This window comes from Dipodomys merriami, unplaced genomic scaffold (genome assembly GCF_024711535.1).
Source record: "Dipodomys merriami isolate MVZ:Mamm:240054 unplaced genomic scaffold, mDipMer1.0.p SCAF_2, whole genome shotgun sequence".
NCBI lineage: Eukaryota > Metazoa > Chordata > Mammalia > Rodentia > Heteromyidae > Dipodomys > Dipodomys merriami.
The window spans coordinates 116,971,620-116,997,883 of record NW_027203381.1 but is presented as its reverse complement, the minus strand read 5'-3'; the positions used below and the strand labels follow the sequence as shown (position 1 = coordinate 116,997,883).

Sequence of the window (26,264 nt, the reverse complement as noted above, 5' to 3'; positions counted from 1 at the left end):
CTGGAATGACAGACATACTCAGACACACGCAGTTTGGTGGAGATGGGTGTCTAGACATTCTGTCTACACTGGTCTTAAACCTTCAGAGTCTTCCTAATCTCCACCTCCTGAAAAGATGGGATTACAGGCATAAGTCACTATGCTGACCTTAGAAACCATCTTGACGATGTGTGAGCATCTTTAATTTTTTTAGTGTTTGACGTAAGCAGGTAGAGAAGACCGCGCAGTTAGATGTTAGGTATGAGGTTGTGCCCTCCCTCCCTGGTTTTTGTTTTTTGTTTTTCTTTGTCGGTTGTGGGGCCTGAACTCTGGGCCTGGGAGCTGTCCCTCAGCTCTTCAGCTCAAGGCTAGTGCTCTACCACTTGAGCCACAGCGCCACTTCCAGCTTTTCCTGTTTATGTGGTGCTGAGGAATCGAACCCAGAGCCTCATGCATACGAGGCAAGCGCTCTACCACTGAGCCACTTTCCCAGTCCCACCCCCCTTGTTTTTGAGACAGGGTCTCACTGTGTAGCCCACACTAGCCTTGAGCTTGAGATCCTTCTGCTTTAGCCTCCTGAGTATGGAACTGCAAGTGTGCACCACCACATTATTTTGAAAATTATGACTTTTTTTTCTTTTTTGTTTATGTGGTGCTGAGGAATTGAACCCAGGGCCTCAGGCATGCAAGGCAAGCGCTCTACCACTGAGCCACCTTCCCAGCCCATGACTTTTTTTTTTTTCGGGGAAGAGGATCCTTATATGGGTCACCTTTCATATCTGAGGTTCTCATAGATACTTGAAAGCAAATGTTCATTAGTACGGGATATGCGTGGACTCTTTTCATGTTGTTCTTCCCTACACAATAGAGTCTGACAGTGATTCTATGTAACAGTTAAATTGTACGAGTTTATAAAAAGCAAGGTGTGCATGGTGCCAGTGGCTCAGGCCTGTAATCCTAGCTACTCAGGAGACTGAGTTCTGCGGATCATGGTTCAAAGCCAGCCCGGGCAGGAAAGTCTATGAGACTCTTATCTCCAGTTAACCACCAGAAAACTGGAAGAGGTGCGTGACTCAAATGGTAGAGTGCTAGCTTGAGCTGAAGACCTGAGGGACAGCACCCAGGCCCAGAGTTCAAGTTCCATTACCGACAAAAAAGGAGGGGGGAAAGCAAGGTATATAGGACCTACGATGAGTCTAGGTTGTATTCTGTCCTGTGCTATTTTGTATAAGAGGCTTGGGCATGTGTGGATTTGGGCGTTTGTGGGAGAGAGTGTGAACCAAGGTCCATGAGTGTGGAGGAAAACAACTGTGTTTGGACACCACAATCGTTGGGGGCCAGGAGCCTGCCTCCGAGCTGGGCTTGCTCAGCAGACGTGTGGGTGGGAAATCACAACTTGTATCTAGTTGTGTTGATGTCTGCCACCTTGTGGCAAAGGACTCTGGATCTTAGGCCTCTGTCATGTAAAGGGAATGTGTTCTGCATTTCTTTTGGCCCTGTGTCTGCATTTGTTGCCTGTGACTCATACCTGGTTTTGGGCAGGCTGCCAGATTCTCCAGGTGTGAGTCCCTGTTAATCCCCTCACTGTGATGTGCTGTCGATTTCTTATTCCTTGTGACAAATGTTCTGTGGGTCTCTTTCAGATGTCTCTCCCATGAGAGGCTAATCTGTAAGTTTAGTGATGTAATCCTGCAAGCACCTAACAATCCAGGTGACTACATGACAAGCTTCCCTGCCGTCCCTAGAGGGGAGCAAATCAGCCCATCACCCCAGCATTTCGTAAAGAGGAGGTTCATCAGGTTTATAATTCTAGCTACTCCAGCCAGCCTGAGTAGAAAAGTTCACTAAACTCCATCTCCAAAATCTTAGAAAAAGCAAGACTGGAGGTGTTACTCAAGTGGTAGAGTGCCAGCCAAGCAAGTGCAAAGCCCTGAGTTTGAATGCCAGTACTAACCCGTTAAAAAATGTTTTGTTTTGTTTTTTAAAGAGATAGTCTCTTGCAGGTTAGACTTCATCTTTTGACAAACTCAGTTTCCAGAGGAGGGCAGATCTTTGAGCTTGCTGGGTGTCGTGTGCTTACTTGGGGAAGAATGATATAAGACTTGAGAAATAACTTATAAGAGACAAATATTAAATGAAATAACATGTAAAATTAATTAAATGACATAAAATATAATTAAATGACAGTGAAAATTATTGTTGTTTTTGGGTGGTTGGATGGATTAAAAAGCATATAATGTACCTAACAAAGTCAATGCCTGGGACCTAGTCTCAAAAGACTAAAGGTAATGTTTTTAATTTAGAACATTAATAATACAGCAATAATTTTTTTTCATTTAAGGAGAGTTCCTCTATCACATTTTCATTGTCTAGTGTTTAGCAGCTTGGAATTTTTTCAGTTGGGGTTGGGTGGTACTGGGGTTTAAGCTCAAGGCCTTAAGCTTTTGCTTGGCTTTTTTTTGTTGTTGGTCATGGGGCCTGAACTCTGGGCCTGGGAGCTGTCCCTCAGCAATTTAGCTCAAGGCTAGCACTCTACCACTTGAGCCACAGCACCACTTCTGGCTTTTTCTGCTTATGTGGTGCTGAGGAATCGAACCCAGGGCTTCATGCATGCAAGGCAAGCACTCTGCCACTGGGCTACCTTCCCAGACCCTGGCTTTTTTTTTTTCCACTCAAGGCTGATACTTTACTACTTGAGCCACATGTCTGCTTCCTGGACTGCTTTGATGACTGCTCTTGGGAGTTAATGGTGTGACTTTTTTTTTGTCAGTTGTGGGGTTTGAACTCAGGGCCTGGGTGCTTATCCCTGAGCTCTTTTGCTCAAGGCTAGTGCTTTATCACTTTGAGCCACCACCTCACATCTGGTTTTCTGTTGGTTAGTTGGAGTTAAGAGTCTTATGGACTTTCCTTCCTGGGCTGGTGTTGAACTGGGATCCTCAGATCTGAGCCTCCTGAGTAGCTAAGGTCATAGGTGTGAGCCACCAGTGCCTGGCTATGGTATAACTTTTGTACCTTCATGGGATTCAAAGCTCCTGGTCACTTTCCTCTGTTCTGTGTGATCAGTTAATAGAAGGAAATACATCCTTTTGTCCTGTGACATATCTAGATATCAAAATAAAGGCAGTCCTCAGAGCTTGGAGGAAGGGGCGGGCCTGTGGGTAAGAGCTACTGGTCCCCAGGGGCAGTCTGGCGCACGCGTGTGCGCTCACTTGCATGCACACACTCTCTCAGACTTGCCCTTGGCTGTCCCGGGAGTTCTGACTCTGCTGGTCCCCAGACTCAGAACTTTGGGTTTTTGGAAAGAGAAATGGAGAAGACAGAGTGATTTCAGGTTGATTTTCCCATGAATGGCCATTTGGAGTCTCTCTCTATTCTTTAGGATGAGCATAACCTGAAATACCTACCTAGGCAGAGGTTTTGTGTCCTGTGCCTGCTTATGTTAAGACACACACCAGAGGCTCCCACTTCTTGAAACCGCCTGGGCAGCCAGGGAGGGAATGCATTCCTACTAAGTAATGAATTGGGGGAATATTAACTCACCCATTCACAAACCGTGGGAATGAAATGCTTGAATAAGATTAAGGCAAATATTTGCTCTGTACATACATTTACAAACCTTCCCCTGCAAGCCCTCCCCTGCATAAAACACCCCCCCTCCCAATCATGAAACAATTACTTTTTAGACATGCTCACTTCTTACTCTGAGTCCTCTGTTTGTTTGGTCTTGTTGCTCTTGGGATATCTGTTCTTTGGACTGCTCTGCTCTTCCCTGTTACTCATTTCAGCTGCTGTGTGTGTGTGTGTGTGTGTGTGTGTGTGTGTGTGTGTGTGTGTGTACATGTGTGTGCATGTGTGTAAGAGAGACACACAGAGAGATTACAGTACTGTACACATCCATTTCTGTTTATTAACTCCTCTTGCAAGCCCTTGAAACTACTGTGGAAGTCAGAGCTTTATATTTTCTTTTCTTGAAATACAAGTTCTCGAAGTGATAATCATGCAAATTAATTAGACACTGACCAAGATTTTTCTTTCCATGACCAATGCCTAGGCAGGGAGATATTTCAGAACACCTGGTGTTGTTGGCCCTGTGGTTATGGATACAGACCAGAGATTGGGAGTAAACTTGGTTTGCACTTCCTGTTTGTTTTTCATTCCCGTAGTTCTGTTCTGGAGACCCCATTGGTCCCCACTGAATTGAGTTACAGAAGAGGATCTTGGCTTTGCTAGAGTGCTGTAGTCCTTCTGTGCCTGTGAATGAGGTTTCTGTGCCCCTCCCAGCTTCCTGTAAAACACTCTGCTTTCACCACAAGGTGTCGCTACTGAGCTAGGCTGCCTCAGCTATAGACTCCTAAAGTTAGCTATAAAGTACTCCAGAAATTTGTTCTCTTGATTTCAGTCACATAGCGTAATTTTGAAGTTTTCCATTATATGAGTGGCATTTTCTTTTAGTCTGTAGAAATCATTTCAATGTCACGTTCATAATATTCATCTTCTATGCACCTTTTATTCTGTAGTAGGTCCTATTATAGAATAGGATATGAAAGAACAAAATAAATACTTGCAATGTCTAAATACTTTCACTGTGCACCAGCTGTGTTTATTCAGTTTGGATCCATGACACTGATCTTTCTGGTGAATGGCAAGCACAGTAGATTTATGAAGCACCCTTGTACTTCTGTAATACCTTGCTATAAATGGAGACTTGCCTGGTGTCCCAGGTAGAAAAAACACTCACCTAAGATACTGTGCACTGCTGGCTTTTGCTAGGGATGAACTGAGACCTCGATCATACCTAAACACTACAGGGTGTAACTCTGGAAAATCCTGCTACCTGTGACTTCACCTTGTGTGACAGGAAGAGGAAGGAAGCTGTGCTGAAGTACAGGCTCTGGTGGCTAAGCGGGCTTCCTTTTGATCAGGGTCTTCTCACTGACCAGGGCAGTGGGTTGCAGCTCTGAGTTAGGGGGTGAGCGTCTTAGGGCCTCAGCTTGCCTTCACCCATGTGGGTAGAAAGTTCTGTGGTTAGTTCTGAGTCTTGGTGTCCAAGGCTGCTGGAATTTTCCTTCCAGTTACTTGGCAGACCCCTTTGGGCTGTTTCTCCACAAATCTCTCGTAGCTGATGTCCTCCATATAACTTCTGCCTGCTAGTGGCTAGAACAGGCCATGTGCTTACACAGGGAGGTATGGAGTGACATCAGTGGGTGGCATCAGTGGGTGACAAGGACTTGGCAGGAAGGCACCTTCCCTGGGGAGGCATGCTTATGTTGTTGAGAGACACCAGTTTCACAGAGAAGACATAATTCATTTCCTCGTAAAATACAGAAAGAGCACAACTCATGGAAGCTGTAGAGGCACATCCATGTAGGTTTACTTTGTATAAACTTGAATTTCATAGAAAACGTGTAATCCTGAAGCTAGCCATCTTATTTGTGTTTTTTCTGTGTTCCTTTCTGTAATCTGCACCTGAGACAGAGAGGAAGGGAAAAGGTTCTCTTGTGCATTGTGGCTAGCTGACGGGGACTAGCCAGGACCCTGAATTGCTCACCCACTTTCCACTCCTGCAGGCGGTCGTAGTAGACGCCTTGTGAGGCCAGAGGGTGCAGATGAGGGCGGGGCAACCGTTGCTCTGGGAGCCGATCAGACTGGCTACAGCACAGGAGCAGGATGGAGGAGCAGGAACTTTTTTCCAAGATGAAAAGCATCTTGGGATTCTTGCGGGTGCTCATTGTGGTCGGGAGCTAACTGTGTGTACAACTGGAGAGCTAGAAGCCGCCGACTGTGGGCAGGGACCCTGTGAGGTGGAGTCCTGTTACTGCACTCTGGGCATCACCAGAGCCCTAACAAGAAATGACAACTGAGTTTGTTGTTGAAGAAACTGGGCAGAATCACCGCAGGGGTGTATGTGTGTGTAATTGTGGTAGTATGGGAGTTGTGGAAGGGGCAATATAAGCTATGTTTTGTTTTGAGTTGACCCAGAATTATTTATTATGAAACTTTATTCCCTTCCTTAAAGATTAGGTAACGTTGGCATGGGTAATTTTGATACTTGTAAACATATCATTAAAACTTTTTGATTTTTAGTTATTCCCCTCTGCTTAGAGATTTTTTTTTCCTTTTTTTTCTCTTTTCCATGTCCTGGAGTCCCTGTTGATAAATATTATTTGATGTGTTGTGCCTTTGTGTTCCTCCCCTAACAGTAGGAACTTTTTTCTTTTCCGTTTCTTTTTTATGTCCACGTTTATGGTATGTAACGTAATGTTTTGGCACACAGATCCTTAGGAAAGTGAAAATTTATTTCCTGATACCAGTTTTGTTATGAAGAGACTTAGGCTAAGTTGTACCACACGACCTTTACTCTCCTCTAACTGAACACTTCTGTTTACTGGACAGCAGAATACCTACTAAGTGGAAGCCACCTGCTGTGGAAGTTTCTGGAAGAAGAGAGAATTTCTCATCTTTATGTAATACTTTATAGTTTTGGCTGAGCCCTTTGTACATAATACTATCTCTTCTGCTATAGTAAATATCAGACAGCTCTGGCACTCTCTCTTCTGGATCTCCCAGGAAAAGTCCTGGGAAGGCCCCTTGGCCTTTGTTTATTTGTGGTGCTAGGGATCAAACCCAGAGCCCTATTTATGCCAGGTAAATGTTTTATTAATGAGCTACATCCTCAGCTCTGTAGTGAAAAATCCTCAACAGGATTTTTCAACAATGATGAGGTGGGTGTATTTTTCTTTTTTTGTGGGTACTGGGGCTTGAACTTGAAGCCTGGGTGTTATTTCTTTTTTTTTTTTTTTGTCGGTCGTGGGGCTTGAACTCTGGGCCTGGGCGCTATTCTTCAGCTCTTCAGCTCAAGGCGAGCGCTCTACCACTTGAGCTACAGCGCCACTTCCGGTTTTCTGGTGGTTTATTTGAGATAGGAGTCTCACAGCCTCGTCTCTCCTGCCCGGGCTGGCTTTGAACCGAGATCCTCAGATCTCAGCCTCCTGAGTAGCTAGGATTACAGACGTGAGCCACCAGCGCCCGGCCTGGGTGTTATTTCTTAGCTTTTCCTGCCCAAGGCTGATGCTCAACCACTTGAGCCACTGCTCCACTTGTAGCTTTTTGCTAGTTATTTAGAGATAAGAGTCTCATGGACTTTCCTGTGCAGACTGACTTTGAACCTTGATACTCAGACTCCTGAGTAGCTAGGACTATAGGTGTTGGTGACTGGCGGTTTTTCTGACCAGTTAATTATAACTCCCCATTTTCAAAGCCTCTTTACCTGCCATCATGTAGGAAAGTATATGACCTGAAATCCTTTCCTTCTCCCAGCTTCAAGTCCTAGTGCCGAATCTTGAATGCACAGTAAGAAGAAAACGGTTAGCATTCCTGTAAAATATGGTTAAAACGTATTTTTTGGAACTCTGAATTAGAGCAGATCAGCACCCCAGGTGCACTCTGAATAGTTTGTGCGGTGTGGTGGTGAGGCCCTGGGCGGGCGGCTGCTTTACAATACGGCATAGCTCTGAGCAGCTGCCAGATGAAAGCCAACCTTTAAAAGCTTTTACAGCTAGGAATGTTTTCAAGCGTCTTTCATATATCTCTTTCTCTCCTTTCTTTCCTCCTTCATCCTGTTCCCAAACCAACATTTTTTGTTCATCCTGCCTGATTTCCTGTTTTCAAACGTAAACGTAATAGCCGAGTAAAAGGTGACACAGAGCCTGACACTGAACTGCAAAAGAAATAATGCAAGTTTTTCCTCAGCTGCTGCTTTTTTTTTTTTTTTTTAACTTGAGTGTTGTGAGAAGCATTTTAGTTACCCAGCTTTGTGTTTGACTCTTGTTTCCATGAGCATGTTCAAAACTGCCCTCAGACTCAAAGCAGAGCAGGGACGGGAGGTGGTCACGCGCACCTTTGTTCGGTTGTCTTTCCTCTTTGGCTGCGTTTGGTTTCTGCATGGTACATTTTTGCTGTGGGGTCTGAACAGAGGTGGAGGGTCACCCTGTCCCACAGGTAGGTAGGTGTGTGTGTGTGTGTGTGTGTGTGTGTGTGTGTGTGTGTGTGTGTGTGTGTGTGTGTGTGTGTGTGTGTGTGTGTGTGTGTGTGTGTGTGTGTGTGTGTTGGAGTTTGCACACCCTGTCCCACAGGTGTGTGTGTGTGTGTGTGTGTGTGTGTGCGTGTGTGTGTTGGAGTTTGCACACTGGCCAGGAAGGGCAGCTTGATTTCCTGGGACTATTTATACCACTGTTTATGCAGTCACAAACCCCTGGATGGGAAACAGGCTCTTTTGGAATAAAAACAAAATCCTGTAAGACCAAATGCTTTTGTCTCCTCCATCCACCACCTCTCTAATAGCTGCCATGTGTGTGCGGGCAGGCGGGTGCTGCTGCCCGGCCGTCCGCTGAAGCTGTCTGTCTCTATAAGACTTTGGTCTCCGAGCTCCCAGCACTGCATCTGAGGGAGTAAGCCCACACCAGGCCGATCGAGGGTGCTGCGGTCAGGTGTAGAAGTAGAGACCTGGACTAGAGATAAGGTGCCCCAAACGTGGTCCTGTCTGTGGAGCTGGCTGTGACCCTCTGTCAGTTCAGGAATGTGGGGTCTCAGACCCCAGAGCCATTGATGACTCTTCTGGAGCACAGTCTGTTCCCATTGTGCCGATGATGCTTGGAGAAGACTGCCTTGGAAAGGCATCTCCAGGAAGCTGGAGAGAGTTTCTGGGGAATACAGCCAAAGTTAGGCAGTCAGTCTGTCCATCAGACACTTGGCTTGCGGAGCAGAGGAGAATGTGCATGTCTGTTACTGTGGTATGTGGCCTGTGGCCCATGGCTTGCCCCCAGCTGCTGCCTGCAGGAGATGTGGGGGCTCCTAGGTCTGCCTGTGCCCTGCCAGGCATCGGCACAGTGTTCCAGGTACTCCGCCTTTCTAGCACCTTCTTCATGTTTCCACTGCTGGGTACCCCTAGCAGTGGGGTGTTTTTCTTTCTTAAAATGTTTTCAGGCTTTTGTTTAGTAATACAGTCAGTGGAGGAAATGTCATTGCACACACACAAAGCATCCTCTTACTACCATTATGAAAAGCAAACACATTTTCAAAAATGTAGGAATAATTTTGCTTCTTATTTAATTTTGAAAGAACTTATACTAAGTTTATAAAAATAATTCTAGATTTCAAATTCATTTCATCAACTGGTTTTAAATGAAAACAGTATCTTAAGAATATTTGCTTTTAATTGATAATTTTAGTGGTGTTTGATTTTTAAATTTTTATATGCATAGCTGTAATTATACACATGTGTAAATATATGTGTGCATGTATAAATATGTACAAGCACATCTGTTCATTTAAATTCAGTACCTACTTTTATCTAAACCATAGGAGAAGGTAAGATTTCAGAAGCAGAACCAGCCTCTAATCTTGAAAAGGAAAGGAAAAGACAACAGGTCTAAAGAGCTGGAGAACTCTACTGAGAATGAAGCGCCCTTCTGTTGCTCCATGAGACTCACTGTGTAGTGTGCACCAGCTTGTGAGGCTGTCGTCCCCTTAATGAGTGGCCAGTGCAAGAGTCCAGGGAAGGAGGAAAAGCTTCTTGAGCTCTGCCTGCTAGGCATCCTAGACTGAAGTTCCCATTCTACCTGGAGGTGCCACCCAGCACCACCCCACGATTTGTTGGTGTTACAAATCACGGGTCTTCTTCAAGCACTGAGCTGTGAAAGCTTTGAGTTTCAACCAACTTGCCTTCTGCACACAAAGTAAAAGTCTGAGGAAACTAAAATGAAAAGCAAAAACTTCTGAAAAACTTGAAAGAATGCAGAAAAGCATCTGATGAGTTGCTTCCTGCATGTGGCTGTTACTGAGTACAGGTAATTGGTTTTTTATTTTTTTTTTATTTTGGGTCCGGTCGTGGGCTTGAACTCTGAGCCTGGGCGCTGCCCCTCAGCTCTTCAGCTCAAGGCTAGCTGCCACCGCACCACTTCCGGCTTTTTTTTTTTTTGCTTATGGATGCTGAGGAATCGAACCCAGGGCCTCAAGCATGCAAGGCAAGCGCTTTACCACTGAGCCACCTTCCCAGCCCCGAGTACAGGTAATTGGATGATGGCAGTGTTAATCTCCTTTCCTGTTTTTATAAAAAAATAAAATTTTAAATTGCTACCTGAAAAACATCAAAAGTGTTTTTATATTTGTGTTATGTTCAAATACATATATGTATTATGTAATATTTAAGTCAGATCAATAATTCCTATTTTTCATCCCTGTAAATAAGGAAATACAGCTTTCAAAGGAAACATCAACAGTGGTTTCATAGATTTAAAAATGATAGTTAATTTTAGGAGGAGAACTAAGGCATATCTATATTCTTTTGGTTTAAAATTACAAGATGATTATTTCTACTTTAATCATCATTATTGTATATTAGATTATTAACATTTACCATTTTCCTCTTGCAGCCTTGATATACTAGATGACCCAGGCTTTTCAGAGGCTTTTGCACCCATAAAATGACTTAAAGATGGAAAGTTCTGAAGATTTTCCTCTTTATGATAAGATTCCCCTCTAAGGTTAAGGTTAGGAGTGCATCTGGGGTTGGCCTCATGACTTTCGTGAGAAAAGATGGCTCTGTAAAGGCCTGCTACCAAAGTCTCATTACAATATGCTTCTCCTCCATACTCTGCAATATTTACTCTGGTCTTGCTTGACAAAGCAATTGGAGTACAACGTGTGTGTGTGTGTGTGTGTGCGCGCGCGCGCGTGCGCTTGCACGCGCGTGCACATTGGTGGGAACCCAACACCAAGTCAAACCCCTAACTCTTAAAAAATACTTAAAATCTTTTCGTTATTATTAAGGAGTTGCCATTTCACAAGTCAGGTAATGAGTCCATTTCTTTTTTGGACAATATCACCCCTTCCTTTGCTTTCCCTCAGTTTCCCTTTTTAAAAACTCTCTATGCAGTTTCGTTGAGTGAATCCTTTTTCTAAGGGTTTATGATTATCTCCACTTTCTTTTTTATACTAAAGTAAATGGAATTCATGGAGAGGTAGCTTTGTAGTTGATTTAAGCACCGTGAAAGACTGCTTTGCTTCTGCTTTCATTTTTATCAGGCTCTCTCTCAGACTAATTTTACTTTTTAGTTTTAAGAATGATCAGTGTCGTATCCAGCAGCCTCACGTTTACAAAAGAAGTTCTGCTTTCACAGAATTGTGTGTCTGTTTTAAGAACTTGGCCTCCATTTTCTGCCGGTTGAGTTTTCCTATTCGCGCACAGATGTTCTGCTCTTAATGCAGCTGAGCGCGAGCATACCAGCTCTGATGTAACTTTATGTTTGCCATAAGAGAATTTTCTTTTTCTGCCCTATTGGGGATCTACTATAGGGCCTCATGCATGCCAGGCAAGCAAGCACTCCCTGCCTATGATCCCCAGCCCACTGAGTGCCTTCCTCTGGTTTCCTTTGTGTCTGGTTTGGGGTTGGGGTGGGCGGGGGAACAGGGTGGCCTGGGAATGCAGAGGAGCACCCCTTTTTGTTTCTCCAGCTTCGACTCAGTAAAAATAGCTCTGTCTCATTCGTTGCTCAGAAGCCAGTCAGGCGGGACACTGGTAGCTCCGTGGTGCGTGTCTGCGCCTGCGCTCCTGGGGAGTTAATATATTTATGTTGGTAGGTCACTACTTTGCTTAGATTTAAGAAAACATTTTTCCTTCTTTTGAAGCAGCTGTTGAACTATGAACACAAGTCAAGGAAAACATTTTGTATAAACATTTCAAATATACAGAAGTAAATGGTAAAGGTACCCTGTTTCACAATTATCTATCTCTGGTCAGTCTTATTTCAGCTGCCCATACCCGCCTCTCCCGCTGTGCAATTTTGAACCAAATCCATACTCTGAAGTGAATACTTCAGTATGCGCCTCTAAAACATTCACAAGACCATTGTTGCCCCTAAAATAGAGCAGTTTGTTTGCAGATCCTCACTTCTGGCCCTGCTCCGGGTTCTGCACAGATGTACTTAGAGACCAGCTGTATCCTATAATGGGGCTCCACCAAAGCCGGGCCCAGGTCACTACTGAGATAACCGCTTGTGACTTCTGGGGAAATAGGAGCCATGGATCTGGAAAGTCTCCTCGTCCTCGTCCTCGTCCTCGTCCTCGTCCTCGTCCACCTCCTCCTCCTCTCTTCTCCTCCTTCTCCTTCTTCTCCTTCTGTCATGGGGCTTGAACTGAGGGCCTGCATGCTTTCCCCGAGCTCTTTTGCTTAAGGTAAGCGTTCTGCTACCACTAGGAGCCACAGCACCACTTCCAGTTTTCTGGTGCCTGCTGGGATGGCTTTGCACCTCAATCCTTAGATCTCAGCATCCTAAGTAGCTATGATTACCGGCGTGAGCCACTGGCACTTGGCTGGAAAGTTGGTTTCTTGTCTCTTTTGAAGGCAATATTTAGCCCATGTGGTAAGGCCATTGTGAAAAGAGCGAGTGAGCAGGGGTGACAGCACCTACAACCACTCTGGGTTCTGAGTGCAGGTTTTGTTCAGGCTTTCTCTTCCTGTCAGCTCCTTTTTCCCTATGCTAAGTCCTGGATTTCCCTGGCAGGGCGGTATTGATTTGTGCTCTGTATGCTTTCCGTGTGGGTTGATGTTTAGCCTTTGACCCAACCACTTTCTCACAATAAACAGTTTGTTGATGAGGCAGCTGCCCAGCAGATTGTTTCCAGATTGTTCTCTCATGGCTGAGGACTGAGTGCACCTTACTGATGAAGGAGCTGGCTTGAGGCTGACGACTGCTTTTCCTTCTTATGCTCCCTGTCTTTGAACCAGCTGCAGGCCTCTGATCATTCCTGGATTTATAGTTAGTAAAACGGTGCAACTGTGGCACCGGGAACTGGGTTTCACAATCCTGTTTATTTATATGTATATATGTGCGTGTTTACATGTGTGCGCGCACACACACATATACTCCAAATGCACACACACACACATATATATATATACACACACGCACTCTGCATAATGGTAACATTATCTTCTAGAAGTTTCTGCTAGAAGAAGCACTTCCTTATATTGCAGCATTTGGCACATGGCCGTTAGTGTCTGAGCGGGGCTGCCTGCAGAGCAGCTGGCAGATGTCACTTCATGTTGTACAGGCATTCCACGAAAGTAAGGAATGAAATTATGTTCACACTAGTATCTGTCTTGAACCTTTTAAAAATAAATCTGCCCTCTCTCCCTACTGCCCTCCCTTTTCCCCTCTTTTTCTCTCTCCTCTTTCCTTCCTTCTTTTCCTCCCTCCTCCTCTTCTCTCTCTCCCCTTTTATCTATTTCTTTATCTATGGCTCTGGGGGTGGACCTCAGTGCCTCTTAAGTACTAGGCAAGTGCTCTGCCACTGAGCTCCATCTCAGCTCTTTTTCTACTTTAGACAGAACTTAAAAAAAAAAATTAATTAAAGAGGCACAATCATCTAATGGTTTGACAGCTTTGAGGGCTCCAGGCCTACCTTAGTTTGGATTTTTCTGCTTCCCTCTTCACCCCCTAGCTGTTGCCTAGAATGACCAGTCTGTGCGCCTGTCCTTCATTAAGAAGAGAAGGTCAGAACTTTGCAGAGCAAACGCTAATACATTTGCATTGAACGGGCCACCAGGGGCTGCCGTCAGAATGGTGAGGCAGCTAACTTCCCCTGAGGCAAGTTTGCTTTTTCGACAACCAGTAAATTTTGTTAAGCTACCAATCTTGGCTTCAAAATTCAAGTCTCACGACACTGCCTGCAGTCACCAGGCTTGCTCACGGCTCTGGCCCTTGCAGCCAGAGATTACGTAGAACCTGGACGGAATTCAAGAGCGAAGATTAGGACTTGTGTGTTTTTCATTTGGTGCCAGTAAGCTGTTATTAATACCCAGTCTCACATAGGCTGAAAGCTTCACGAAATGCTCTAGGGTTTGTTCTGGGGAATGGGCAGCCTATGTTTGGACTACCTCACATCCAGAGGCTCCAGAGGGATGGTTGGCTGTATGATGGTGAAATTCAGTGGGTTTTTTTTGGGGGGGTGTTCTCACCTCTTGGCCTTGGTAACCTAGCACCTACCCCATTGGGCACAGACAACATGATGGGGCATGGGGAGCACATCTGATCCAGCTAAGAGCCAGCATTGTTTTAGAATACCCAAAGGTGTTCTTCCTTGTGGTGATTTGGTCTCCTATGAGGGCTGCCATCTTTGGCAAATTGCAGGATTAACAGCAGAACAAGATTATGCGGCTAATGACAGAGCTGGTTGGGGAGGTGGAGCTTCTGGAACTGAGCTTCTGTTCCTTTCACTCATTTCTTTTCCTATTAAAAAAAAAAAAGTTATCTGGGCGCTGTGGCTCACGCCTGTAATCCTAGCTACTCAGGAGGCTGAGATCTGAGGATCGCGGTTCAAAGCCAGCCCAGGCAGGAGAGACCATGAGACTCCTATCTCCAGTAAACCACCAGAAAACCAGAAGTGGCGCTGTAGCTCAAGTGGTAGAGTGCTCGCCTTGAGCTGAAGAGCTGAGGGACAGCGCCCAGGCCCAGAGTTCAAGCCCCACGACCGACAAAAAAAAAAAAAAAAAAGTTAAAATTACCTGTAATCCCAGTTACTGAGGAGGCTGAGAACTGAGCATCCCAGTTCAAAGCCAGCCCTGGTAGGAAAGTCTGTGAGACCTTGATCTCCAGTTAGACTCCAGTTAGATCTCCAGTTAGACTCCAGTTACAAGACACTATGTTGAAAATGAACTTTACAACTTTGAGGAGGGGGGGAGGGAGGAGTTGGGGAGGTGGAGAGGGAGGGATGGTAGGGGAAAAACAAATGAGGAGGTAACAATGCTCTATAGGAAGTGTTTTCATTACCTTATTCGTGTAACTAATCCCTCTGTACACTATCTTTACAATAAAAAATATATAATAAAAAAGCTAAAAGTAGAGCTGTGGCTCAAGTAGTAAGGCTCCAGCCTTGCACAGAAAAAGCTCAGTACAAGTACACACACAAAAAGTTAAAATTAGAGAAAAGGTAAAAGAATAAAAAAAACCCGTGTAGCTTTCACCTGGTTTTACTAGTGGTTAATGTTTTGCTACATTTCCTGATAAAGAGGGTGTTTTGTTTTGTTTTGTTTTGAAATGATGAATCATGTGTCACTGCCTCTGAGTAACACAAAGCACAGAGCTTATCAAGAGCCATTTCCAGAATGTGTAGTGAGGTGTTGGCATCAGTACTTCTAGGGAGGTATAAGAGAAGTCCAGCTCCTATCGGGCCTGAGTGTGTGTGTTTCATTTTGTTCATGTAAGGTAAAACCATTAGCCCACTGGGTTGTAATGGTTCTAGATGACTGGTCGCCACGGATCTGTGAGGGGAGCGGGTTTCTATCCTAATGTAAACCATGAGGATAGAACTATGGTAGAGCACGTGTAGGAAGATCTTAGAAACAGTAAGATGTTCCCACAGTCTTCAATTATGGAACATAGGAAGTCTTCCAGCCAGAGGCGCTGAGGATAATAGTTGATTTTTTTGTTTTATTCCGGAAAGAGAGGTTCTTTCCCTTCTCTTATCCACCCTCCTATCTAATCTACGAGAATGGGGTTTAAGTTTTTCTTTGAGTTTCTTAGCCACATATTGTGCTTTGTCACTTCTGTCAGACTTGTCCTGGGGCTTGAACTTATGGCCTAGGCACTGTCCCTGAGCTTCTTTTACTCAAGGCTAGCACTGTCCTGTTTGAGCCAAAGCTCTGCTTCTGGCTTTTTTTGGTTGTCTAGTGCACAGTCTCAGACTTTCCTGCCCAAGCTGGCTTCAAAACTCCATCCTCAGATCTCAGGCTCCTGAGTAGCTAGGATTAGAGGTGTAAGCCACTGGTGCCTGGATTTTTTTTAAAAACACTGATTATATACTGTACAAACGTTGCCGTATTATTTGTGTAAATTACTACACACCCATTAAACTAATACAAACCGATTTGAGGACAGCGACGATAGGTTGCTAACATTCCCCTTTCTGGTGTGTCTCAGAACTGAGCACTGGGTGTGAGCATCAAGTATTGAGGCTCGTCTCTCCCCTGCAGGGTGAGAGCCGCCTCTGCTCCTGAGCCCACCAGAGCCCTCAGGCCTCAGGGCCAGGCCTACCCAGCTGGGATGGCAGCGGCCTGCTCCGTGAGCTCTGTAACCCTTTATTCTCTTTATTTAGGTGGTTGGGCAGGGAGTTCATAGCTACACAGCAGATGTAGTGAGCCTGCTGTGGGCGTGCGTGAGGAGAACTGATGGGACGTGGTTTTGGGGAAGAAGCTTCCCTATGGGTACACGCTGGTCAGCGAGTTGCCCCTTCCATCCACAAGTGCAGTTTTGAAAGAAAAACATCTTAGACTGGGTCCTCTGGCTCTTGCCTTTCTATCTCCCTTTCCTTGAACCTTTAAGATGTATTTGGCCCCACTTTTCTCTTCCTACTAGCCCCCAATATCCTGTTCCCTGGACTGGGAATTTCCCAGATGTCAAGAACAATGGGTGTTCACTGAAATAAGGTTCTGGAGGAGAACGCGCTCAGCTCCCTCTGAGGACGCTTCTCTTTTCAGGTGGTTTGTACATTTTGACACTTATAGTCCTTATAGTCTCAGCTGAAAACTAAACATTGGAGACTCGGTTGAAGCTCAGTTGTGGTGAGGATGTTCTCATTTTTTTTTTTTTTTTCCGCATGGAAATACTGCTGGGTATGGTAGTGCACGTCTGTGTTCCTAGCCGCTTGAGAGGCTGAGGCGGGAAGATCGTGACTTTAAGGCCAGCCTGGGCTACAGAGTGTGATCTTGTCTCCACAACCCAAACACAGTAAACACAAAAGTAAAATTAAAATGACAGCCCGGCAGAAGCAGTGCGCCCTGCAGCTGGCTGGTGTCAAGCTGTGGCCTGCCGCCCCATGTCCAGCTCCCGTGCCTCCCGTGAAGCTGAGGAGACAGTGAGGCCCGAGGACACACCAGACCTGGGAGGCGAAGGAGGCATTGTAGTCTGTTTTCTGTTTCCATGGCAAACAACTTGAGCTGGGGTAACTTAGAAAGAAAATCTTGGCTCCCAGTTGGGATGTCCAGGGTCGGGCGGTCACATCTGGTGTGGGCTTTGGCCTGCTTCAGCTGATGGTAGAAAAGAGAAGCGTAAACTGGAATCTGCACAAGAGCCAAGCACTCGGGATGGGCTTGTCTTCTGATCGCCTGCCTTTGTAGTAACGGATTCGTTTTTCTCCAGGAGGACTCACTAGCGCCAGATAAAGGCACTAATGCATTCATGAGTGCCCCACTTCGTGGCCGGAACACCTCATCAGGCCCTGCTTCCCAACACTGCTGCATGGAGGGATTAAGGTCCTAATACATGAAGTTTTGAGGGGGCAGGAAGTGTTGACAGTCCCTCTGTGTGCATGGTGACCAGGCCAGGCCACCCCAGGCAAGCTGGGCAGGCTTTTCCCGCCAGCACCCTGGGCTCAGTTTTCTTGGCTGGTGCCCTGCTCTGTCAGAAGCTGTTTTGTGTTGGACTAAGACAAATGGCGGGCATTTTCCATAGGCATGATTAAGGAAAGCCCTAGAGATCGCTCGAGACGTGGAAGCCACGCCCGCAAGCTCAGGAGCACAAGTTCACTCAGCCCTCAGCGCCTGAGCTCCCGCGCACAGCCACCCTTTGTCCTAGAGCCCTCTGTAGCCTTCTCTTTGGTCTCTAAGCTTGCAAAAATAGATCTCCCTTCTGAAATGAGCCTGCTTGGCCCTGAGGAGGTGTGAGATCCATAAAACCAGCCTTGTTAGCCGTGACTTACTCATTCCCCCCATTTACTGTTCCCGCAAAAGCCTTTTGTGGTCTTCACTAGTTGGCAGGTAACAAAAAAATGTAATAAATCCCCCAGTCTTTCAGCAGACTGAGCCTGGGCTATCATTTTACATAATAAAAGGAAGACAGTTTCGCAGGCATTTATTGAGTGCCTACTGTGTGTGGGGGACGTTGGTGGAGAGCTGGAAATGACCAGAACAAATTTCAGGGCTGGGGTAGGGACTGGTGGGTTTCATGAATAGAAACCTAGATGGTGGCCAGGGTAGCAGTCAGAGTTGTGCCCCAGGGCTAGTAAGGGAGATGGAACCATGTGACCAGTGAGGTGATTCCCCCTTACCCCTAGTTCCTAGTGGCTGGGGCTGTCTCTGGCCAGGTAGGTGGGCAGGCATATTGACCCCTTGTTGGTTTACCTTGTGCTGTTGGCTGGTCTTGGAATCCATCTTTAGCTCTGGTTGGCACCATTACTAGGTTGTCCTGGCGGGTATCTCTCTTCTCCCTCTCTGCTTCCAGGCTGTTAGGGGCTCCCTCAGCTCCTCCCGTCCTGATGCGGGTCCAGGTCTCCCCACCCCTCCCATCCTCTGCTCTTTAGTTCTTTTAACTCTGTCTGCAGTTTCATAAACAGACCTTTGTTGAACTTCTGTCAATCTGCCATTTCTTTCCTGCTGAAACCTGGGTTGTTGGGAGGGAATCTGTTAGTGAACATGTCCTTCTACTGTACGCAGCTACCTTAGCGGATGGGAGGAGAGAAGCCTCTAATTCAAGTGTCTCTTACAAAGTTCTGAGCCTCATAGGTCTGAGGACACGGTGTGTGATGACTATTTTCCATTACTTTCTGATGCTGTCTTTTTTTTTTTTTTTGATAACAGCGGCACTTCCTGGGCACTTGGTTTTGGGTTAGATCAAGAAAATGTGGTATATATACACAATGGAATTCTATGCCTCCATCAGAAAGAATGACAGCAGTTCTTTTTGTGATACGGAATGCATTTATTCACATTTACTGGTGGTCTCTAAGCATCTTCTACAGCTCTTTTATTCCAGTCAAAATCAGGTAAAGAGTCATTCATTGCACTTCATTGTGTCTTGGTTGAAGTTTCAGTCCTAAGAATGATGCCAGAGCCTTAAGTATCTCAGGCAATGCTCTACCACCCATCCAATGCACTCAGCACACAACACCTTTGTTTGTATGTTTTGTTTCTCAGATAGGAACTCCCTAACTTGATCCTAGCTGGTCTTTAACTCATGAGCCTCCTGCTTCTACATCTAGTGTAACTGGGATTATAGGTGTACGACCACATCTGGCTTTTGTCTTCTGAGTCCCTTTTCATCCTTCCCTGCTATTCCATTAACAGCTGAAGATTCTGCTCCATTCCCCTGTACTGTGCCTCACTAACCAGATTTCTTCGATTATTCTTTCTCCCCTTTCCTTCTTTCTACAAGCTGAGAGTGAGTTTTAAAGGTGAAGGGACTGAATCAGTTTCACTTTTGAAGTTGTTTCTGGTCACGTGGGGAGTGTTGGGACCTCCCCGGGTATTAAATGAGGTGGGGCATGTTTTTTCTTTGAAAGAGGTGGCACCTCTACATGATGCCCTAAGATCTTGGATCTGTTTTTTTTCCAGCCTGGTGGGAGGATGATTCCCCTGACCCCCAGTTCTTCCTGAGCCATTCTAGAAGGAAGTGTCTGTGGCCTCTTGAGGTGGGGGGGAGGGTGTTTTTCAGGACAGACAGAAAGCAGCTCTGGGTGTTTCCTAAAGCTGAGGTTTTTTGGTTAGTTTTGTTATCGTTCTAGTCCAGAGACTTGAATTTAGGGCCTGGGATCTGTCCCTCAGTTTCTTTTGCTCAAGGCTAGCACTCTGCCACTTGAGCCACAGCTCCAATTTTTGCTTTATTTATTTTTTTGTAATTTAGTGAAAAATTAAAGCCTCACAGACTTTTCTGCCCTGGCTGGCTTTGAACAGTGATCCTTGGATCTCAGCCTCCTGAGTAGCTAGGAGCTACCAACGCCTGGCACAAAGCTGAGTTTTGGTGTGGAAACTCATGTGTCTCTTCGTTGTGGCCAGTGTTGACTCTCCCTTTGTAGGAGGAAGCCTTGCCCCTTCAGAGGCGGAATTTGAACTCTGGTGTCTCTCAGTGCTTTGGGTTCTGTGATTTCCACTTAAGGTTTTGTTGGTTCTTTTGTTTCATGGATAAGATAATAGGTTTCCTTGTGGGCAAAAATACAAAGATAAAAAGATGTGTTTTGGGCTTTTTGTTGTTGTTCATTCACAAAGGATTAGAGAGTTGCTTATTAAGTTATCTAATTCTCTAGTGCTAGAGGAAACATTTAAGAAATAATTAGGATATGAAGTATGTCAGTGCATTTGCATGGTTTCTGAAGTTCATTTTTTACTGCCAGCATATTTAGTGTCTTAGTCTGTTTTCTGTTGTTATAACCATATACCTGAGACTGGCTAATTTATAAGATTAAAAAATGAATTTCTCATGACTCTGGAGACTGGAAAGTCAATGGTTGGGGGTGCTTCTAGTCTAGCGGAGGCCTCCTTTGTAATGGGAGCTTTCTGCAGAGACCAGGGACAGCCCGGGCATCACGTGGCTCAGAGAGACAGCCAAACTGGCTTTTATAGCAGACCCTTCTTGGGATAACCACTCCCTCAATAAGCCATTAATCCATCAATTAATCCATTCATGACGGCAGAGCCCATGACCTCTGAACACCATCAACAGATGAACTTGGGGATTAAATTTCCAACATACAAATTCTGGGGGACCAATGTTCAAATCATAGTACTGAGTGTCTTTATTATCATGTGATATAATAGCTTAGATGTCTAGAACATGTTTATATGAATTTTATTGGTCATGAATTGGGAAGCACTTACATTGCCCCAGAAGCATTTTTAGGAAGAGCTACTGTGATCTACTGAAAAGCCAGATTCCAACCTCTCCCTTCCTTTTTTTTTGGTCAGTTGTGGGGGCTGAACTCTGGGCCTGGGCCCTGTCCCTTAGCTCTTAGCTCAAGGCTAGCACTCTACCACTTGAGCCAAAGCACCACTTCCGGCTTTTTCTGCATATGTGATGCTAAGGAATTGAACCCAGGACCTCATGCATGCAAGGCAAGCACTCTACCACTAAGCCACCTTACCAGCCCCCTCTCTCTTCCTTTTATGATGCAGGAAATCCGGGATCCCCTTATGCAGTGGCTGAGGGCACATGTGGATCCGGAAGGAGTAATCAAGTCCAGCAAGCTCTCCCTTAAGTTTGTGTCCTCTTGTGCATCAGAAGTAGAAGTCACTCCATCTTCCATACCTGTGATTACTGACACAGAAGACTTCTCTTCCGAACACTTTAACTTAGACATCTATCGACAAAATCTGCAGACCAAGCAACTCGGGAAAGTAATTCTGTTTGCTGAAGTGACCCCCACCACCATGAATCTTCTGGATGGGTGAGTCCTGCTTGGCCACTTCACTGCCTGCTTGTGTTGATTGTGTTCTGTGACCAGCGGCTGGAGAGGAAGATGGAGTCCTGTGTAGTGGTGTAGTGTGTCTTAGTAGACTATTAGCTAGGTGTACATAACCCATCCTGGGAAGAGGAGGAGTTAAGGAAGCTCTTTAGTCAGAAGCCATTGTGAATGGGAGGTATTTGTGGCTTCCACGCATGCACATGTACCTGCACTCTAGTAGTAGGCACTGTCCCTTAACTTCTTTGCTCAAGGCTGGCACTCTACCACTTGAGTCATGCCTCACTTCTTGGTGTTTGGTGGTTAATTGGAGATAAGAGTCTCTCAGATTTGTCTGCCTGGGCCAGCTTTGAACCATAGTCCTCAGACCTCAGCCTCCTGAGTAGTTAGATTTACAGCCATGCGCCACTGGCGCCTGGCTGGCTTGCTTCTTTTAATCAGGTCTTCCCAAATGTCCTTAGGAAAAAAACCCCACAACACTAGGAAAAACTTGTTTAACAGGTGGCATTGTCACTCAGGTTCCTTCATGTTGTTACAATCAGTGTTAAATATTTAATAGAGGGCGTTTTGTGTGGGCATTAGAAGACCAAATTTAAGTGACATGTAAGCTAGGTTACATTGAAATAACTTGAAGCTGTGAATAACTTGAAGTTTTGGAAACTTTTCTGGCATGTTTCTGTCCAGTACATTTTTCAAGCACTCTGTAATCTCATTTGAGTGTTTGAAATTTACTTTTATTGCAAGTTTTCCTCTTTATCCATTCTGTTTGGTGGGCTTTGATTAAAGGTTAAAGCATGAAAGGCCAGATAAAAGGAATTTTTCTAATTGTTTCTAACTTGTCAGTATTAATTAATCCTGTTTTCATTTAAAAAGTTGGCTCCTAGAGGGAAGAAATGAGAGAAGCATCTTGCTCAGTGTGAGAAGAGTTGAAGGACTTGGAGAGCCCTGATACAGCCAGGGCACAGTTTCTGGGTGTTACCCTGGGGACGGCATGACTAGACAGGATGGAATAGTTTTTGCCTTAGTTATCAGTCATTTCTGGAATGTAGTTATGTGTTGATATAAAATGATGAGGTCATGAGCGTCTTCTCAATTCTCACACTCAGAGTCAGTGGAACAGCAGTTTTAAGTGTGAGGAGAGTACATAGGAGAAGAGCAGAAGCCAGCCACCATGTTAAGGAACAGGTCAGCTCACTGTGTTAATTCACGTTGTCCAAGGCACCTACTCATTTAGATTTCTGTAATCCTCCCCTCTGACTTCTCCCGCCCAGAGGGACAAATTCATTCTCTCAGCTGGTATTACTGTGGTACTGTGGATAATTACATTTGCTAAATATAAAAGGTCTTGTACAGTTTTAACAAAGGATTTTAAGAGGTGAAGTTCAGCTAGCAAAAATGTGCACACTTGCCCGCTGTTTTCATTGTTTTGATGAGTAACAGTGAAGAGTGTTTGGGATGCTGGATGGTCTTGAACTGTTGGTTGGCAGTATGCCACTGGGTCCGGTCACTGTGGGCATGCCCGGCCAAAGGAGCGGCCAGTGTGCCCAGAAGGCAGCTATCGAGTCACAGTGCCAACAAAACAAACAACAAAAACATGTGAATGCTGTGCTTTCATACTCTTGAATGTAACGTTTTTAGGATTGTGGGAGTTTTTCTTTTTACAAATGAGAAGAGTATGTATTTTCGCTTCTCCAAGGGAGTTCAGGAATCTTTCTTTCTCTGCTTTTCTGGCCTCTGAAGAACACTGAAGACACTGAAATGGCTTTGATAATTAATTTTTTTTGTCAGTTTTGGGCCTTGAGCTCAGGACCTGGGTGCTGTCCCTGAGCTTTTTCATTCAAGGCTAGTATTCTACCACTTTCAGCCATAGCACCACTTCTGGATAATTGGAGATAAGAGTCTGATGGACTTTCCTGCCCAGGCTGGCTTCAGATCGTGATTCTCAGATCTCAGCCTCCTGAGTAGCTGGGATTATAAGCAGGAGCCAAAGGCACCAGCTGATGATTAATTATTGGTCCCTTGGCTTACTCCTAGCAGGCATTTGACTAAGTACTTGGTGGCTGCACACATCCTTCACCCACTTCTCATGTGTCTTCCTCCCAGCCCTCAGAGGCCAAGTTACTCACCGAAGCTTATGGAGTCAGTAAACCTTGTTAGTAAACCCCCCTGTTCCTGGGCACGGGGGTTAAAGCTGTCTTAGGAGGCCTTTGAACTGGTTCCCTGGGTGTCTAAAAGACCCCAAATTATCCACAGAGGGTCCATGAGATAATGAAATACATAGATAGTTATGTGCTAAGAATGCATCCCAAGTGATTTCTTCCACTGATACTATATTTGACGTTCCAGGAGCAGCCTTAGGGGACAGAGTGATTACTGTGTGTCGCTGATGTATATTGGAAACGTTGGCTCCCAGACTCGTTTAGGTGTGCTTTCCATGCATGGATGAATCTCCTATGTGATCTTGTAGTGCTTTCCAGCCACCTTTTACTGAGCTAATACTGCTGTCCCAACATCACATGGATTTCCTATAGGAGAAATGGGCCCTGGGTCTGAGAGTTACAATGTATGGTCCCTCATACCATATGTAGCACCTTGATGGGCCAAGAAGACAGGGAAAGAAGAATTTCAGAATGGTAGAGTAAAATGACCCCATGCTTCTGTATGTATTGCTACTGTGGGAAAGTCTCACCTCTTTCCTGATGGGCTGGAGTAGAGCAAACTTTAAATGATACTTATTATAGAATTCTTAAAATGTTTTTTTCCCTCTATGTTTGAGTTCCCCTACCTTGGTCTGTGCATTGTTTTAAGCCTGGGAGTTCTATTCCCAGGAAAGAACGATACGGTCAAGTGAGGACCAGTGGTACTGTGTGCTGGCTCCAGAATCCCCACGTGTGTCCTCTTTCCTCCTGTATAAACCCTCAGCAGTAACCTCGACATCCCCATCATGTGCTTCCATTCAATCAGAGTCAAGATGTGGAGAGGCCTGGCCTCCTCTCTTAAGACTGAATATGGCTCATTGTCATGGGGCAATCTATAGTTATATGGTAGCGTTCATGATGGAGCACTTGTTCAGCATGTGCAAGATCGTGGTGTCTGTCCCCAGTACTGGAAAAATAAAACAACAAACTGAATGCCCAGATGAGCTCTGCCTTGAATGAACCCATGTACTGTGTAGGCAAACTAAAGTATTGATCCGCTACCTCCTGTTGCCTGGTGTCCATGGCCCGTGGCCTTGCTCCCAGGAGGCTTTTCCCAGTGTCCCATCCTGGAGAGTGGGGGTCTAGTATTGTTTTGAGGACTGAACAGTCATGGTTTTAATTGGCTGGCCTTAGGGTTTCTGTGGCAATATGCCTGTCAAACTTTACTGGGCTTCTTCTCAGTCACTTCTGATTGGCTTCATGTGAGTGACCATTGATGATCATTTAGACAGATTTCTATCCTGAAAACTGGTCTTTTAAAGCTTCTCTCCCTATTAAGTGGTGGCTCCTTAGAGCCAAATGAAATGCTGGGCTTGGGTGAAAGACCAGGCCTGAACCACATCTCTAGCCTAGGCTCCTGGGTTCTTTATGATGATATCTCCTCTCCCTGCCCCCCAGTAGGATGGCAGGACTCCAATCTAGACTGCCTTTTGCCAACTGAGAATTCCTTTCTTACCAAATAAGTGTTCTTCATCACTTTTCTGAGACTGAAAACCTCTTAGATTGAGTTTTAGAGTGTCAAAGAAGACTGATAAACACTAATGTTTTGCTGTTTTTAGAGTGATTTCTTGCATTAATACAGCTTCTAATAAATCCCTCGTCTTGCCTGCCAGCCCCTGGATGGTGAGGGCCTGATGAGGTGCTCTGCTACTACGTCACAGCAGGGACCAGTGAGGAACTTGTGAGGTTCCTTTCCTTTCCAGCCCTTCCACAGCAGGCTGCATCCTTAAGGTCTTGTTTCTGGTAGTGTACACAAGATTTAAGACTTAGCAGGACCTATTCAGGTTCTGTTTGTAGGATTAAGTATTAGGATTCCATTCAGCTGGATGAGACAGATACCCCAAAATACAAGTGGCTTAAATGTGGGACTGTGTGTTGGATCACAGTGCCAATGACCCTGTTAAACCACAATGTACATTTAGCACATGGCCCACTGAGCAGGGAGACAGAGTGACAAGGGCAGTGCCCCGCCTGTTACAGACTTTTCCCGAAGGCACACATGGCTCTTACCTTAGGTTCCTGTCCCATGACCATGACCTGATCACCTGACCTGTTGTGTTGCTACAAAGGTTAAGAAACATATTTGAATCACAGATGAATCCAACTCAAGACCAACTTTTTGTTGCTAAGGAAAAGCCAGAGTAGACACTGGGGGATGTGCTTTCACTTTTCGGACTGCCAAGAAAAGGAGCTGGGGACCTGGAAGCTAGTGTCCACATAGTCAGCTCCTCTGCCCGCAAGGTTCACAAGCGAAGGTGAAGGTGATTAATTATTCAACGTACAACCTTAGTTCTGATGGACTGCTGATGTAAGGTTGGTAGAAGCGTTTTCTGATACTGTGACTCTGAGAGGATTTGGAAATCTCTCCACTGACCAATACTCTGGCACTTTGTTTGTTTGTTTTTTTGGGTCCGGTCATGGGGCCTGAACTCTGGGCCTGGGCGCTGTCCCTCAGCTCTTCAGTTCAAGGCTAGCGCTCTACCACTTGAGCCACAGCGCCACTTCTGGCTTTTTTCTTTTTGCTTATGTGGTGCTGAGGAATCAAACCCAGGGCCTCTGGCCTGCAAGGCATGCGCTCTACCACTGAGCCACCTTCCCAGCCCCTACTCTGGCACTCTGGCAAAGCTTCTATTTGCATTTGACTATGGAGGTCTACTGCAGTAGATGCTGAAAGCTTTCACTTGCCCTCTGGGTGGGACAACAGCTCCTTTCCAGGCCACAGCCATAGCCATTGTTGCCTCTGTCCCCACTCGGTGACTTTGGGAGCTATGGTAATGATTCAGGAGAGGGAGCAACCAAGGGAAATTTGCAAGCTGCTTGCTGGTGACTAAGTCAAGACCATCAAAGGGCCTAGCGCTGCCC

General features: G+C 45.4%; 1 protein-coding gene across 3 annotated transcripts in view; it reads left to right on the top strand.

Annotated features, from left to right (window-relative positions):
* The window catches only part of Hlcs (holocarboxylase synthetase), a 162,357-nt gene that overhangs the window by 31,883 nt on the left and 104,210 nt on the right, over positions 1 to 26,264 (top strand). For all 3 annotated transcript variants that reach the window (XM_070030657.1, XM_070030656.1, XM_070030655.1), the window contains one exon: positions 20,918 to 21,189. In XM_070030657.1, coding sequence (XP_069886758.1) covers positions 20,918 to 21,189 — 272 coding nt within the window. The remainder of the gene's footprint in view (positions 1 to 20,917; positions 21,190 to 26,264) is intronic.